The 18304-nt window shown below is 44.5% G+C and overlaps 1 protein-coding gene across 2 annotated transcripts in view; it reads left to right on the forward strand.

Moving 5' to 3' along the window:
* RTN1 (reticulon 1) overlaps positions 1-18304 on the forward strand; it is a 210362-nt gene that overhangs the window by 102049 nt on the left and 90009 nt on the right. For both annotated transcript variants that reach the window (XM_067463064.1, XM_060753969.2), the window contains exons 2-3: positions 9439-10161; positions 13920-14720. In XM_067463064.1, the coding sequence (XP_067319165.1) occupies positions 9439-10161; positions 13920-14720 (1524 nt within the window). The remainder of the gene's footprint in view (positions 1-9438; positions 10162-13919; positions 14721-18304) is intronic.

Here is an 18304-nt window from a genome sequence, read left to right on the forward strand (position 1 = left end):
AACATGCGAGTGTGGAGAAGAGCAAACCACTGACCACCTGCTGCAATGCAACCTGAGCCCTGCTACATGCACAATGGAGGACCCTCTTGCAGCAACACCAGAGGCACTCCAAGTGGCCAGATACTGGTCAAAGGACATTTAATCATCTACCAAGCTTGCAAACTTTGTGTTTTGTGTGTTTGTTTGTTTTGTTAAAAATGTAATACAAATGTCTGGTTGCTCCTGACACAATAAATAAAATAAATTCTTATCAAAAAGGGAAATTTCTTCTCTGAGTGTCATCATCATCGGTAGAGTGGTAAAAAGGAATCCTGTCCAAAGAGGACCTAAAAAACGTGTGATCTCTAGCTGAGGGATTCTGAGAAGGGAAGCCTGGTTTCTCTCCAGCTCTGTGCCTTTCTGCATGTATATATTTAGCCGGCTTGACCTACAAGAGGGAAACTAAAAATAGGTTTTTTTTAAAGTATGCAATCACCTGATTTTCAAGATTATTCTTCCCCCTCCCCAAACCCACCTTTTCAATGTCCCCCTCTCAGACTGTCTGCTGAAGCAGAAGACCTGTCTGCTATCCATGAACTGCTGAATCACCGTCTGTAATTTCTTCTTCGTTTCAATCCTGGCTTCTTATTTTTGTCCTTGATCTAGATGGGGTCTGACAACACAGGCAAGGAAGACAGGGATGATGCCTCAGAGAGTAATCTTCTTCTCATTTGCAAGAAGAAAATAAAACAGTGATCTGCTTCATTGCTCTCTAGCTGGAAACACATTTTGGGACCAAGAGCTTTGCTGGCACAATAGGAACAAGTCTGTTTTCCTCTCCATCTTATTAACTCCTAGGGTTTTCTGATTCTACCACTTACTAGTGCCTTCCATATTAATGGGCCAGTGAATCCACCCTGGTGGCACATCTACACTGACCACCTCGGTCAGTGTGAAACTGACAGAGAAGGAAACAGTTTTGGAGTATAGATGATTAGATCAGTGTTTCTCAACCTGGGGGTCGGGACCCCTGGGGAGGTCACGAGGGGGTGTCAAAGGGGTTGCCAAAGACCATCAGAAAACACAGAATTTTCTAGGTTCTTGTGGGTTTTTTCGGGCTATAGAGCCATGTTCTAGAGGCATTTCTCCTGACGTTTCGCCTGCATCTATGGCAAGCATCCTCAGAGGTGTTGATCATGAGGGTTCTGTGTTGGAAGTTTGGTCAAATACGTTCAGATAACTGAAGACTTCTTACTTGCAGTAGGCTGGTTTTGTAGTCCAATTCTTCTCCAACCTTCAGCCTCCTCAAGACACAACCCTTTCAGAACTCCAACCATATCAAACTCCAACTTCTCAGCATTTCTGTGTCCTCAAATAATTTTCTGTGTCCAGGTTGGTTCAGTGCTCTGCTATAGCTGACTTCTCTGGTTGGAGTGCCTTTTGTGTTCTTTGATTCATATTTGGGCATTGCTGCATCTGGTGGCCCCTCTGTAGACTTGTCCACAGCTGCATAGTATACGGTAGACTCCCGCAGAAGTGAGAGGATCCCTCTTATCCTTTGTTTTTCTGTTTTGTCAAGGTTTTAGCAGTTGATTGTTGTGACTACCTCTGAGGATGCTTGCCATAGATGCAGGTGAAACGTCAGGCAAGAATGCCTCTAGAACATGGCCATATAGCCCGAAAAAACCTACAACAACCCAGATTGTTGTGACTTCTTAATGGTGTGCTATTTTGCAGATTTTTTTAATCTTTGGTCTTATCAAGGCTTTGTTTGAAGTTTGATTTAGTTATGTGAATAGTTCAATAAGGTCTTTTCTGTATTTTTTTACTTACATCTTCTAAGTGCTTCCGCATTCACAGGTTTAGGTTCTGTGGGTTGTATTAATATGTTTTCTCTAGACATCTACTAGTCTTCTGGTATTGCTTTTGCCTGAAGTTGACAACAGAGTTATGCTGGAGGGCCTAGAAATTCCTATGGAGATGATCTCTTGGTTTTTTAAAATAGTGTTTTTCATTTGGAATCTTTCCCCGTTTGTGAGGAATCCTGTGCCTTTAACTCCCACAAAAGTGGATAATCTGTTGTATTTGTAAACCTTCTTGAATGTCTATGTTGGTTTAAAGGCAGGGCATAAATGGTGTTGATGGTAATGCCTCTCCCTTGATCAGTTCCAGGAATGGTTTGTTTTCCTTCAATTGATGAGACCATAATACTAAGAGCACCATCTACTGGGTTTGGCAGCACATCAGAATTGGATTCTTTTCCTACCTCTATAGGCTGATAAAGCTTTTGCATTGCCTGGGCCTTTAATGCATACAGTTTCATGTTTGTCACTTGCATCTATGAAAAACTAATTAAGTTTTAAATGAGCAGGTGAGCTTGAAGCCCCTTAGATGGGATTTATTTTAGGATGCATTCAAACCAGCTGATTCAGTCACAGCTGGCTTGGGATGGCTGATGATGAGAATAAATTATCTATAGCTAATACAGTGCCGTAACATTTAGTTCCTTGGTTGTAAACTACAGCTTAGTTTTCATGTAACACCTTCCCCGGACTCTAGGAGTGTAGTATCTCACATTTCTCATTAGAAACAAAAGGTATTAGTGAATACTGTGGGCTGATTCTGCCCCATAGACAGAGCTTCACACTCCAAGCCATAAATATTTGTATACCTGTACAACAATAGCACTTGGTGGCTTTTATATAGTGGTGAATCGCAGCGCTCTCTGGACCATCCTCCAAAAAATCGGGTGCCCTGACAAATTTGTGAACGTCCTGCGGCTCCTCCATGATGATAACAGTCTTGGACACCAATGGCTCCCAAAGTGACCCATTTAAGGTGGAATCAGGTGTCAAACAGGGATGTGTTATTGCCCCAACCTTATTCTCCGTCTTCATCGCTATGATACTTCATCTTGTTGATGGGAAGCTTCCCACCAGAATGGAAATCATCTATCGGACAGATGGTAAGCTTTTCAGCCTCAGCAGAGTGAAAGCCAAAACCAAGGTTACAACAACATCTGTTATAGAGCTCCAGTATGCTGATGACAACATTGTCTGTGCGCATTCAGAATAAGACCTACAAGCCACTCTAAACACCATCGCAGAAGCATACAAGAAGCTTGGTCTGACATTAAACATTGAGAAAACTAAAGTGCTGTTCCAGCAGTCACCAGTCAAACCCTCTCCAATGCCAGAAATACAACTTAATGGTGGGAGTGGGGTTGCGTGTGTGTGCGCGGCGGCGGGGGGAGTGATGGAGCGTGGGATTGCGTGTGTGTGCGCGGTGGCGGGGGGAGTGATGGAGTGTGGGGTTGTGTGTGTGTGTGCGGCAGGGGGTGTGTGTGTGCGGGAAGCGGCGCGGCGGGGATTGGAGTGGGCATGGCTTCCGCAGAGGGAACGTTGGCCGGAAGGCCGTGTGCGCGCGCCAGGGAACTTGTGGCTGGGTGTCAATGCGCATGCTCAGTTGTTTTGCCGTTTTGTGAGTGTGTTGTTGTGTTGTTTTTCATTTTGAGTAGATATGTTTGTACCTTGTGGGTTGTGTTATGAGCATGGGAATTTTGGTTAAGTTTCGTTGGGGGATTTTTGAGTTTTGTTGTTTTGCCGTTTTGTGAGTGTGTTGTTGTGTTGTTTTTCATTTTGAGTAGATATGTTTGTACCTTGTGGGTTGTGTTATGGGCATGGGAATTTTGGTTAAGTTTCGTTGGGGTTTTTTTGAGTTTTGTGGCTCCGTTATATATATAGATGAAGCAAGGTAATCCTTTCATGAACTTTGCCAGCAACAATTTCCAAACTTCCTGAACCAATGATCCCCTTAACAAAGGTCTTGATAGAAACCCATTTGCATGGTCAATAAGTAAATACCTCTTTTCCTGGACTTCGGAGGGCCTTGTCAACTAGATCATCCAGGACAATGAAACCTATGAACATATAGAATCACCCAATACAAAGGACATTTCCCAACTGCGAGGAACCAGGGATTGTTGCCACCTCCCCACTGTGCCATTTCCCATCTCCAACAAGGAATTTCAACTCCCATAATCAAGTAAATATTACAGAACTATAAGACAATGGAACTGGCTCTTCGGAGCTAGACAGAAGATGTTATTTCAAGACTCAAGACAGTAGCCCAGGCTGAAGCTTGAGGGCTTAAGGTATCACTTATCAATACAGGCGCAGAAAGGGCCATGCATAACCCATCATCATGACATTTTTTTCATTGTTTCCCTGTTGCCCGACTCCAGAGGCGACCCTAGGTAATTTTCAACGGTAAGCAAACAGTATTTTGGCGCCCCCCCCCCCCAAACAATCACTTATATATATATTCTAGTCATCATGGGAGTTCTGTGTGACATATTTGGTTCAATTCCATCATTGGTGGAGTTCAGAATGCTCTTTGATTGTAGGTGAACTATACATCCCAGTAACTACAACTCGCATATGTCAAGGTCTATTTTCCCCCAAGAGCGCCTCAAGAGCGCCCCTGGGTAAAATCAACTATACTGCAAATGCTTACTTTGCGTAATGGGTTGAGCCACCCCTGCCCAGGCTTTCATTGGATCTCCTGCTGACTTGCTGACGTCACAGCCAATCACAACGAAGCCGGCTCAGGGGGGTGGGCGTGGGAACTTTTGAATCTGACAGCCCTATAAATATTGTATTTCTCTGCCCAGCCAGCATGTCAGCTCCTTGGGCAGATAACTGCAGTCGTCATCTGTTCCAGCTGGAATAAAATCAAATCTCGGTGGCTTTTGCTTCAACTTGGTGAGACTTTATTTGGGAAAATTAAGGGAAAAGGCTTTCTTGGTACTTGCTGTCTTGCCAGGTGTCCCGGATCCTCTTTTTGAGTCTGGCCAGTCTCTGCCTAGGCAGGGCCTCCCAAATTCATGTTTGACATCACTGTAAACCTGAGAGCAGAGAAATTAACAAATCTAATCAATAATTTACAAGCTGCTCTGAGAACCTTTGTAGCTGAAGAGCGTAAATAATCTACATGAATTAAGTAAATAGCATAGCAGTCATTGTCTATGGCTGAAATATTTCTACGGTGCAGGAAGCAGTAAAGCCTATTGGTTGAATCAGTCGACACAGTAGAGGTTAAATGGCTACCGTTTGCTTGTAGGCACTAGCTTTGTTTCTGTTTTATTATTATTATTATTATTATTCCAGCTCCTGATCGAATTACTCATTGTACTGAGTGGAGTTATCAAAGGAGATCTTTGTATTTGCCTCTTGTAAAGGCTCTGCCTCATGGCTGTGATATTGTTTCAAGGAGAAAGTGCCTGGTTTGTTTAGCACCATCTTCAGACGAATGCTGGGGGACAGGAAGGAGTCCAATGAGTCACCGTGAAGCGATAAACAAAGAAGTCACCCTTTGACTCCTGGGAGCTTTTGAGAACACCAACCTTTCTATGTTGCAGGCATTACACAATGGATGGGATCCTACATCAAGGAGATGAAGCGTAGCTTTGTGCTCACATTTACGTAACACCGCCTTGTTAGTGAATTGGGACATTAATTTTTCATCTTTGGTTTTATCAAGGCTTTGTTTGAAGTTTGATTTAGTTATGTGAATAGTTCAATAAGGTCTTTTCTGTATTTTTTTTACTTACATCTTCTAAGTGCTTCCGCATTCACAGGTTGTAGCCAGATGTGCATGCACACTGCATATCTGCATGGCCAGTGCACATCTTCATGCGTGCACAAGGCATAGTAGCATCACATCTGTGGCTCCATTTCTGCAATCCTGAACTCTGCATTTGCATCAGATAAAATAGTTCAATGAGGTATGGGTGGTGGCACAGCAGGTTAAACCGCTGAGCTGTTGAACTTGCTGACCAAAAGGGGAGCAGAGTGAGCTCCCACTGTTAACGCCAGATTCTGCCAGCCTAGCAGTTCAAAAACATGCAAATGTGAGTAGATCAATAGGTACCACTTCTTTGGGAAGGTAGTGGTGTTCCATGCAGTCATGATGGCCACATGACCTTGAAGGTGTCTATGGATATCTCCTGCTCCGGCGGGAAGGTAATGGCGCTCCATGTAGTCATGTCGGCCACATGACCTTGGAGGTGTCTATGGACACCTCCTGCTCCGGAGGGAAGGTAACAGCGCTCCATGCAGTCATGTCGGCCACATGACCTTGGAGGTGTCTGTGGACACCTCCTGCTCCGGAGGGAAGGTAACAGTGCTCCATGCAGTCATGTCGGCCACATGACCTTGGAGGTGTCTGTGGACACCTCCCGCTCCGACGGGAAGGTAACGGCGCTCCATGCAGTCATGTCGGCCACATGACCTTGGAGGTGTCTATGGACACCTCCCGCACCGGAGGGAAGGTAATGGTGTTCCATGCAGTCATGTCGGCCACATGACCTTGAAGGTGTCTATGAACACCTCCCGCACCGGAGGGAAGGTAATGGTGTTCCATGCAGTCATGTCGGCCACATGACCTTGAAGGTGTCTATGGACACCTCCTGCTATGGCAGGAAGGTAACGGAGCTCCATGCAGTCATGTTGGCCACATGACCTTGGAGGTGTCTATGGACAACGCCGGCTCTTCAGCTTAGAAATGAGCACCAGATCCCAGAGTCGAACACGACTGGACTTCATGTCAGGGGAAAACCTTTACCTATGGACAACCCTGGCTCTTTGACTTAGAAATAGAGATGAGCACCACCCTCCAGAGTTGGACACAAATAGACTTAATGTCAGGGGCAACCTTTACCTTTATTGGGACTTTATTTCACAAGAGATGCAAACTGTCATTGTAGCAGAATGGCATGTGCATCCTACATTAAATCTGCCTCTTCCCTGCAACTATCCCTTCCCCCATTATTGATGGGCAAAACTCATCAATAGCCGCCAATCCTGCAATGTTAACATCACCTCCCTGGTGCAAAGGGACCATTTAACTTCTGTGTTACGATGTTGGCATCAAAGTGATGTCAAGAGTAAGTTTTCTTCTCCTCTCTCACTTTACCCACTCTCCATTGCAACTTTGGAGCTTCAAGGGATCATTCCTACCCATCATGAGACCACTGCATTTCCACCTGCCTCTCCCATAAAACTAAAGTGGCTAGAAAATCCTGCAAATCTGTGGCTTTGTAGCTGTAAAACTAGATGAAGGGGTTTGTTGTTATAGAGGTGATTGTACCCACTATCTGCACCTGGAGGTGTGATGGTATAATCTCTTGTGGAGGTCATCTGGGGATAAGGAGCCTGCAGGTCATGCGATACCAACTGCTGTGTTGAGGTCACTTATTGAGGTCACCAGTGACTGGTTTACAGTCTTCTTTTGGAGAAGAAAGGGATAGCAATCTCAGTCAGGCTTTAAAACCAGAAAGAAAATAGCTTTGGGCAAGTGCAGAGGTTGATCGGTGGTTATAAACTTCTCTCTGGGAAATGATAAAAAATACTATTGAAGTGCTTAAATCTTTCCTTTATGGGCTAATTCATTCTTTTATATATAAAAAAGAAGTGTATGCACGTGGTAGTAGATCAGCTGCTTTGGAAAGGATAGGAGCAAATGAGAAAAATTTCAGAGGTCATGATTTGTTGCTTACCTGAGAATCACAGAGTTTGAAGGGACCCCAAGGGCCATCAAGTCCAGCTCCCTTTCTGCACAGAAACCAAATCTACACCTTCCTTGATAGATGTCTGTCCAGTCTATGGTAAAATAAACCTCCAGTTAATGACAGCTCTTTGGTGACATCTCTTATCATTATTTTAGACCTGGTGGCAATAGCATGTCTAGGGTTGAAAAAGGATACATCATCTCGGATAATAACAACAACAACAACAACAACAACAACAACACTTTATTTATATTCTGCCCTTCTCCCCAAGGGGACTCTGAGCAGATTACAACATATAAACCAACACAGGCACACATCCAATGCCTTGTTACAATAGAAAATACAGTTTTTGGGTATTTTTGGTCATGTCAGGAGCAAGTCGCTTCTGGTGTGAGAGAATTGGCCGTCTGCAAGGACGTTGCCCAGAAGACGCCTGGATGATTTGATGTTTTTATCATCCTTGTGGGAGGCTTCTCTCATGTCCCCGTATGAGGAGCTGGAGCTAATAGAGGGAGCTCATCCGCCTCTCCCCGGATTCGAACCTGCGACCTGTCAGTCTTCAGTCCCGCCGGCATGGGGGTTTAACCCACTGCGCCACCAGGGGCTCCAGAAAATACAGTGAGACACAAATACACAAATCACGGCAAAGGCTTCTCCTTTCATTTCCGGCTCTGGAGGTCGTGCTCATCTCTGGCTCTTTGGGAGGTGCCCTTTCTCCATTTCCAAGCCGAGGAACTTGTGTTGTCCGTAGACACCTCCTGGTTGTGTGGTCGGCATGACTGCTTGGAGTGTCTTTTTGCCTTTTCCTGCTGAAGCAGTACCTATTTGGACATGAGACCATGACTCATCATTTTATTATATATATATATATATATATATATATAATCTGTTTGACAGATTAGTATGAGTTTTAATTGTTTTAATTGTTTACATGCTTAAATAGTTTATATTTTTATTTGTGCTACATTTTTTTGCCATAGCTGTAAGCCGCCTTGAGTCCCCTCTCGGTTGTAAGTTTTTCGGGCTGTATGGCCATGTTCCAGAAGCATTCTCTCCTGCTGTTTCAGCTACATCTATGGCAGGCATCCTCAGAGGTTGTGAGGTCTGTTGGAAACTAGGAAAATGAGGTTTATATACCTGTGGAATGTCCAGGGTGGGAGAAAGAAATCTTGTCTGTTGGAGCTAGGTGTGAATGTTTCAATTGGCCACCTTGATTAGCATTTAATGGCTTAGCAGTTTCAAGGTGTGGCTTCTTACTTCAAGGTGTGGTTTCTTCATTCATCAAGTTTTCACAACAGCAATGGGTACATTTATCAGTTGTGGGGTTTATGAGATGGTAGAGTGTTGCCCAAAGTAGAAGTGAGATTACGCTATTATGTAAAGACTAACAAGGGATAACAACCATCAGGCAGACAGTGAGGACTTTGTAGTGTTGGTGTTGCTGCTGCTATAGCTATTTAATGGTAGTGTATAATATGTAGTTGTAGTATATCTAATGTAGTGGTGTAAAATGCTTGTTCATCTGTATTATTTTGTCTCTTTCTTGAATAAAAATTATTTTAAAAATATGTGATGAGAAAATCTATAGCAGGCATGGGCAAACTTTGGCCCTCCAGATGTTTTGGACTTCAACTCCCACAATTCCTAACAGCTGAATTGTGGGAGTTGAAGTCCAAAACACCTGGAGGGCCAAAGTTTGCCCATGCCTGATCCATAGGAATGCATATCTATTTAGATGTTGAGAGTTACAGCAGAGAACTGTCTCCCTCTGCCGACGGAAAGTACACACACTTACTCTCATATTGATGATGGTAATGCAAGAAAATGTGTAGACATGACATGACAATGTCTTTTCCTCACCCTGTTTCTTATTTCTGTGCTTATTCTAGGAGGCATGGCATCCTCTCATTTCTACGATTACAGTTCTTCCAAGACAACAGAGATGGGCAATGGCTCTTTCTATACCTCCCTGATTTCTGATGACCTCTATACATCTCCCCAAGATTCCTCTTACTTCACTGGAAACCTGTCCAAAGGAGGCAGCTATGTTAGTGCTTCGGACAGCACTGAAGGGTTCCTCTCCCAGGATGGGAATCCCTTTGAGTCCCGCGGCTTGTTTAGCTCGGATTCAGGAATAGAGATGACGCCAGCAGAATCCACCGATGTCAACAAAACCTTCGCTGACCCCATGGAGCAGATGAAATCAGAAGCTTATAAATACATGGACATGAGTCGATCAGAAGAGATTAAGTGCCAGGAGAGATATAGTACAGGTCTGGGTGATGTAGGCCCACCAGGCTTGATGGAGAAATGGCAAGAGAATATGCCTGAACCTAAGGGGACAGCTTCTGGAGGGAAATATGCCACCAAAGAGCCAGGTTTAGGTGAGAAGTCAACTTTTGGTGGCTATCAATACTCACCTTTAGCAATGGCACCAGTCAAGATTTCGGTGACTGAAACAGAGACCGTTGAGGGGGCTGTTGCAAAAGGAAAGGCTACAGGGAAACAAGATACCGGACTCAAACCAGGACACGAAGTAGTGCCCACGGTGATGGTGTCAGAACCAGAAGATGAGAGTCCAGGCTCCATTACACCACCATCTTCAGCTACAGGTAAAAATTCAACTTGCACTTGGTAGGAGGTTCAAGAGTGTGTATCTTTCCCTTGGAGTGATATGCACAGAGATTAGTACTTGTAACATTGCTTCCATTGGACTGGGTTGTGGCACAGCTGGTTGGGAGTCAGCTGCATTAAAATCACTTCTGACTGAGAGGTTATGACAGTGGTTCTCAACCTTCCTAATGCCGCGACCCCTTAGTACAGGTCCTCATGTTGTGGTGACCCCCAACCATAATGTTATTTTTGTTGCTACTTCATAACTGTAATTTTGCTACTGTTATGAATTGTAATGTAAATATCTCAAGAGCAGTACGTGTGAAAAAGATCTTGGAGTCCTCGTGGACAAGTTAAACATGAGCCAACAATGTGATGTGACGGCAAAAAAAGCCAATGGGATTTTGGCCTGCATCAATAGGAGCATAGTGTCTAGATCTAGGGAAGTAATGCTATCCCTCTATTCTGTTTTGGTTAGACCACACCTGGAATATTGTGTCCAATTCTGGGCACCACAATTCAAGAGAGATATTGACAAGCTGGAATGTGTCCAGAGGAGAGCGACTAAAATGATAAAAGGTCTGGAGAACAAGCCCTATGAGGAGCGGCTTAAGGAGCTGGGCATGTTTAGCCTGAAGAAGAGAAAGCTGAGAGGGGATATGATAGCCATGTATAAATATGTGAGAGGAAGCCACAGGGAGGAGGGAGCAAGCTTGTTTTCTGCTTCCTTGGAGACTAGGACGCGGAACAATGGCTTCAAACTACAAGAGAGGAGATTCCATCTGAACATGAGGAAGAACTTCCTGACTGTGAGAGCCGTTCAGCAGTGGAACTCTCTGCCCCGGAGTGTGGTGGAGGCTCCTTCTTTGGAAGCTTTTAAACAGAGGCTGGATGGCCATCTGTCAGGGGTGATTTGAAAGCAATATTCCTGCTTCTTGGCAGAATGGGGTTGGACTGGATGGCCCATGAGGTCTCTTCCAACTCTTTGATTCTATGATTCTATTCTATGATTCTATCTGATATGCAGGATGTATTTTCAGTCACTGGACCAAATTTGGCACAAATACCCGATACGCCCAAAATTTGAATATTGGTGGGGTTGGGGGTGATTGATTTTGTCATTTGGTAATCCTGGAGTTGCTGGGATTTATAGTTCACCTTAATTCAAAGAGCCTTCTGAACTCCATCAATGCTGGAATTGAATCAAACATGGCACACAGAATTCCCATGACCAAGAGAAAATACTGGGAAGGTCTGGTGGACATTGACCTTGAGTTTTTGGAGTTGTAGTTCACCTATATCCAGACTGTGGACTCAAGCAATGATGGATCTGGATCAAACTTGGCACAAATACTCAATATGCACAAATGTGAACACTGGTAGAGATTGGAGAAAATAGACCTTGCCATTTGGGAGTTGTAGTTGTTGGGATTTATAGTTTACTCACAATGAAATAGCATTCTGAACCCCACCAATGATAGAATTGGACCAAACTTTCCACACAGAACCCCCATGACCAACAGAAAATACTATGTTTTCTGATGGTCTTTGGCAACCCCGCTGACACCCCCTCGCCACCCCCACAGGGTCCCGACCCCCAGGTTGAGAAACACTGGGTTATGAGTTTGAAGTCAGCCCGGGCTGGAGTAAGCTTCCGGCCATTTGTCTAGCTTGCTGTCGACCTTTGCAGCCCGAAAGACAGTTGCATCTGTCAAGTCGGAAATTTAGATACTGCTTATGCGGGGAGGCTAATTTAACTAATTTATGATGCCATAAACATCTCCAGCAGCATGCAAAGAATGAGGAAGTACTCCATTGGTGTTACAAGTGGATTGTGAAACGACAGCTCCCCCAGTGGCCGGAATTCAAAAAGCATACCCTCATGAAGCTGGAAAATTAAATAGCCTCTGTGTCTCTGTCTATATATGTTGTGTGTCTATGGCATTGGATGTTTGCCATGTATACTTGCATTGTGACCTGCCCTGAGTCCCCTACAGGGTGAGAAGGGCAGAATATAAATACTGTAAATAAATAAATAATGCCATAGAGCCTATGCCCAGGTAACGATAAGTATATGGGAAGATCCCCATATGTAAGAGGGATACATTCCCGTCAGGTTTAAGATAACACTGTAGTCAAAAGGTCCAGTTCAGTGGTCAAATGCCAGAAGTTCAATTAGCAAAGTCCAGGGAACAAGAGTCTATACCATAGTCAAAAGCCAGTCCAAAGATTCAAGGTTCCAGGGTTTAAGAGACAGGTCAGGATATCGAAAATCCACAAACCTGGGGGAAAACCAGTAGCATCTTCCACCAAAATAAGACAAATACTTCTCTCCTAAAGATCAGTCCCAAGGCTAGCTCATTATATCCAGAAATACCCAGCTGCAGCCTATCTCTTGCATATCGCCACCCTTAATTGCTTTCAGCCGTGAAAGCAATTAAGTATTTGTACTCAACCCCTCAGAACAAATACTTACATTAACTCTTCCATCACCAACAGCTAGGCCTACCACCACCAACCACCAACAACTGCAGAACATGATACATGACAGGATACAATTTAATGTTGGATTTAACATCAAGTAATTTAATGGTGTTCGGTCATATTCAAATAGCTATGGTTCAGCAGGGAACAAATCCTGCATAGATACAGGAACCTTACCATACTTTATGGTGAGAAGATTTACTGTGGTTAGGTTGTTGTAGATTTTTTTCCGGCTATATGGCCATGGTCTAGAGGCATTCTCTCCTGACGTTTCGCCTGCATCTATGGCAAGCATCCTCATAGGTAGTGAGGTCTGTTGGAACTAGGAAAAAGGGTTTATATATCTGTGGAATGACCAGGGTGGGACAAAGGACTCTTGTCTGCTGGAGCTAGGTGTGAATGTTTCAACTGACCACCTTGATTAGCATTTGATTGCCTGGCAGTGCCTGGAGCAATCTTTTGTTGAGAGGTGATTAGGTGATTAGACAAGAGGAATCCTCTCGCTTCTGCAGGAGTCTACCGTATACCATGCAGCTGTGGACAAGTCTACATAGGGACCACCAAACGCAGAAGTATTGCCCAGAAACGAATTAAGGAACATGAAAGGCACTGCAGACAACTTCAACCAGAGAAGTCAGCCATAGCAGAGCACCTGATGAACCAGCCTGGACACAGCATTTTATTTGAGAACACAGAAATGCTGGTCCACTCTCACAACCACCATGTCAGGCTACACAGAGAAGCCATTGAAATACACAAGCATGTGGACAATTTCAACAGAAAGGAGGAGACCATGAAAATGAACAAAATCTGGCTACCAGTATTAAAAAACTCTAAAATTAGAACAGCACAACAACAGAGAGGAAACAAACAAGGACATTTAATCACCTATCAACAAAAGATTGCTCCAGGCACTGTCAGGCCATCAAATGCTAATCAAGGTGGTCAGTTGAAACATTCACACCTAGCTCCAGCAGACAAGAGTCCTTTGTCCCACCTTGGTCATTCCACAGATATATAAGCCCTTTTTCCTAGTTCCAACAGATCTCACTACCTCTGAGGATGCTTGCCATAGATGCAGGCGAAACGTCAGGAGAGAATGCTGTTAGAACATGACCATATAGCCCGAAAAAACCTACAACAACCCAGTGATTCCGGCCATGAAAGCCTTCGACAATACATTTTACTGTGGTTACTTTCTGCATAAACCAAATCTGACTTTTGATAAGCATATTGTTTGCCTCTTCTTTCTTCCTCTCTCCTTAAACTCCAGAACCATCAGGCTCAGAGTCCCAAGGCAAAGGGAGCATGTCCGAAGACGACTTCATTAGTGCCGTTAGAGAGGCCAAAGGCTTCTCCAGTGAAAGCCCTGAAGGCCAGAGATCTCCAACTGTTGCCCCTGGAAAACAGGATCCTAAAATCAAGATGCCAGAACGTCCATCTGGTGGGCCTCCTTTGGATAATGAAGTAAGTAGCGCTGAATCTGGTGATTCCGAGATTGAGCTGGTCTCAGAAGACCCGCTAGCTGCAGAAGAGGTTCTCCACTCAAATTACATGTCCTTCAGCCATGGTGGAGGACCTCCTCCTTCCCCAGCATCTCCTTCGATACAGTACAGCATCCTGAGGGAGGAACGTGAGGCCGAACTGGACAGTGAACTCATCATTGAATCATGCGATGCTTCCTCAGCCTCTGAGGAAAGTCCAAAGCGGGAGCATGATTCGCCTTTGATGAAGCCTATCATTATGGACATAATACAGGAGGAAAACTACTCCAGAAATGAAAGTGTTGGGGCCTCCAATTACAAAGTCAGTAGCTTGAAGGAGAGCAGGATGAACAAGGAGAACCTGGCAGACTCTGCCTCCTACTTGAAGTGCTCCTTTGGTGCCTCCAAGGTTCATGGCCACCCAAGTTCCTCCTTGGCCATCGGCACTGAAGAGATAAAGGACAGAATGTCTCAGAAGAAATCAACGGAGGTGACATCTACCGTTACGGCAAGCAAACCACCATCCAAGGGCTCAGTGACTAGGAGTCCCTGGTCTGCTCCACCACTGCCATTTTTAAATAAGCAAAAAGGTAATTCTATTTATTTTTTACTTTCTCTTAAATAGTGGATATAAACTGGAAGTGTGGAGATGGTTGGGAGGTATTTTCTGTCGTGGGATGTTAGAACATGAAGTGATTTATAGTTTTATTTATTTATTTACTTATTTATTTACAGCTTTTATATTCTGCCCTTCTCACCCCGCAGGGGACTCAGGGAGGATTACAATGTACACATATATGGCAAACATTCAATGCCAATTTTGACATACAACATATACAGACATAGACAGAGGCTATTTAACTTTTTCTGGCCTCCAGGGGAGCTGTCGCTTTCATCGTCCATCTGCGACACTGATGAAGTACTTCCGCATTCCCCGCATGCTTCCGCTGGAGTGCTCTGCCGGAGTCCTTTTTTATGGCCTCATAAATTAGTTAATTTAGCCTCCCCACACTTTAAGGTGGTACCTAATTTTCCTACTTGACAGATGCAACTGTCTTTCGGGTTGCAAAGGTCAACAACAGGCTACACAATTGGTTGGAAACCCGCTCCAACCCAGGCTGGCTTTGAACTCATGACCTTTTGGTCAGAGTGATCTTAATGTAGCTGACACTCATCCAGCTGCACCACAATCCCGGTGCAAATCACAATCTCCCTGAACTACTGCAAGCTGGATAATATTAAGTGTCCCAGAAGCAAGAAAAATACAGCAGAGTACATTCATAGCAAAAACATGCTTAAACCTGTCTATCAGCAGAATCCAACTGCCAACATCCGACCTTATCTAATCACTGTTTAGTAAACTCACAGATTCAGGTTTTCCTCCAAAACATCTGGAGGTGTTAATCCTCACTGTTGCAATATATACAAATATACAATCAGGATTCACAGATCCTTATCTATATATATAAATCTGTAAGGGGCGTTCAACGGGACAGCAAAACTCAACCCCCCCCAATGAAAATTAACCAAAATTCCCATGCACCTACCACAACCCACAAGGTACAAACAAATCGAATCAAAATAAAAAACAACGCAACAACACACTCACAAAACGACAAAACAACTGAGCATGCGCAATGACGCAAAGTCCCCGGCGTGCGCACATGACCAAATGGCCAATTCACCTCCGCACCTCCCTCCCCCCTCCGCCGAAGCCCCACCCACACCCACTGAGGCCCCGCCCATGCACTCCTCCTCCTCCTCCTCCCACCCCCCTCTGCCGAAGCCCCGCCCACACCCACCGACGCCCCGCCACTGCACTCCTCCTCCTCCTCAGGCCCATCCAGTTCAACCCTAAGTTCAACCCTAAGGATGGCCATCTGTCAGGGGTGATTTGAATGCAATATTCCTGCTTCTTGGCAGGGGGTTGGATTGGATGGCCCATGAGGTCTCTTCCAACTCTTTGATTCAATGATTCAATGATTCTATAAGTTGACTGTGACTTTTGATGACCCCATAAGTGTTCGAGAAGTGTCTCTGTCATCAACAGACCTGCTGCTCAGGTCTTGCAGACTCAGAGCCATGGCTTTCTTGATTGGCCCATCCATCTGGAATACAGCCTTTCTCTCTTCCTACTTCTTTCTATCTTTCCAAACATAATATTTTCTTGTAGTGAGTCATGTCTTCTTATGATACGTTGAAGGAGCAGTGGTCTCTGTTTCGTCATCTTGGCTTCTAGGACCCATTTTATGTGTCTTTTAGCATCCCATAGCAATTTTGGTTGCCTGCTACCTGATGCATTCTCATACTTAGTCCAGATATATTGGATCATCGTTTTCTTACCCAGAGCTTGGAAAAGTTACTTTTTTCACTTCAGCTCATAGAATCGACCAAACAGCATTGGGCAGGAGTAGTCATGAATTATGGTAACCCTATGGCAAACATATCATTGGGTTTTCTGGGGCTCAGAGTATGGGGCTCACCGAATGGGTTTCCATAATCCAGAAGACTGAAGCAGAATTCAAAATGAACTTAACAGATTCGAAGTTCAACAGTGACAAATGCAAGATACTCCACTTAGGCAGAAAAAAATGAAATGCAAAGATACAGAATGGGGACGCGTAGCTTGAGAGCAGTATGGGTGAAAAAGACCTTGGGAGTCCTCGTGGACAACAAGTTAAACATGAGCCAACAATGTGATGTGGTGGCAAAAAAAGCCAATGAGATTTTGGCCTGCATCAATAGTAGTCTAGTGTCTAGACCCTATACGGCTCCGGCCCAGCATACCTGTCCGAACGTATCTCCTTCTACGTCCCACCTCGGAGTTTAAGATCTTATGGGGAGGCCCTGCTCTCGGCCCCACCTTTATCACAAGTGAGACTGGCGGGGATGAGGGACAGAGTCTTCTCGGTGGTGGCCCCTCGCCTGTGGAATGCGCTCCCCGGGGAAATTAGGTCATCAACATCCCTCCTCTCTTTCAGGAGGAAGCTAAAGACCTGGATATGGGACCAGGCCTTTGAGTAAGCTGGCAGATGGATAAAAGACAATGACGACCAGAGTAGGAAAGGACAGTGACAATGCTGGATGGATTATGGATTTATGAATTGGCGAACGTTGACCACAAGATGATTTTATTGCTGCTATTGTATTAATTTGATTGTTTTAACTAGTTATAACTGTTGTCGTTATATTGTAAATTGTATATTGTATTTTGTGAATTGTTGGGCATCGAACTGTGCCTTTTGTAAGCAGCCCTGAGTCCCCCCGAGGGGGTTGAGAAGGGCGGGGTAGAAGCACTCCAAATAAATAAATAAATAAATAAATAGATCCAGGGAAGTCATGCTATCCCTCTATTCTCCCATAGTCAAACCACACCTGGAATTTTGTGTCCAATTCTGGGCACCACAATTCAAGAGAGATATTGACAAGCTGGAATGTGTCCAGAGGAGGGCGACTAAAATGATCAAGGGTCTGGAGAACAAGCCCTATGAGGAGCGGCTTAAGAAGCTGGGCATGTTTAGCCAAGAGGAGAGAAGGCTGAGAGGAGACATGATAGCCATGTATAAATATGTGAGAGGAAGCCACAGGGAGGAGGGAGCAATCTTGTTTTTTGCTGCCCTGGAAACTAGGACAGGGAACAATAGCTTCAAACTACAGGAAAGGAGATTCCACCTGAACATGAGGAAGAACTTCCTAACAGTGAGAACTGTTCAGCAGTGGAACTCTCTGCCCAGGAATGTGGTCGAGGCTCCTTCTTTGGAAGCTTTTAAGCAGAGGCTGGATGGCCATCTTTCGGGGGTGCTTTGAATGTGATTGTCCTGCTTCTTGGCAGAACGGGCCTGGACTGGATGGCCCATGAGGTCTTTTTCAACTCTATGATTCTATGAGTCTTTTCTTTGGGTCAATCTAAATACAGCTTTGTTATTATTTCCCAACAAGTCAACTTTGACTTCTGGGAAACTCTATAAGTCAACACTATGAATGAAGGACCTTCAAGAACCCAGCCCTCAACTGCCCTGCTCAGGCCTTGCAAACTTTGGGTTGTGGGTTTATTTATTGAGACTATCTGTATTATGGACCTTATTTTCTACTGCTTCCCACTTTAGCAAGTAGGACAGCCACAATTTAGTAACCTTAGCCTCTAATGAGAAATCAGGATTTATTTGCTCTGAGA

Source organism: Anolis sagrei, chromosome 1 (assembly GCF_037176765.1).
Source record: "Anolis sagrei isolate rAnoSag1 chromosome 1, rAnoSag1.mat, whole genome shotgun sequence".
Lineage (NCBI taxonomy): Eukaryota > Metazoa > Chordata > Lepidosauria > Squamata > Dactyloidae > Anolis > Anolis sagrei.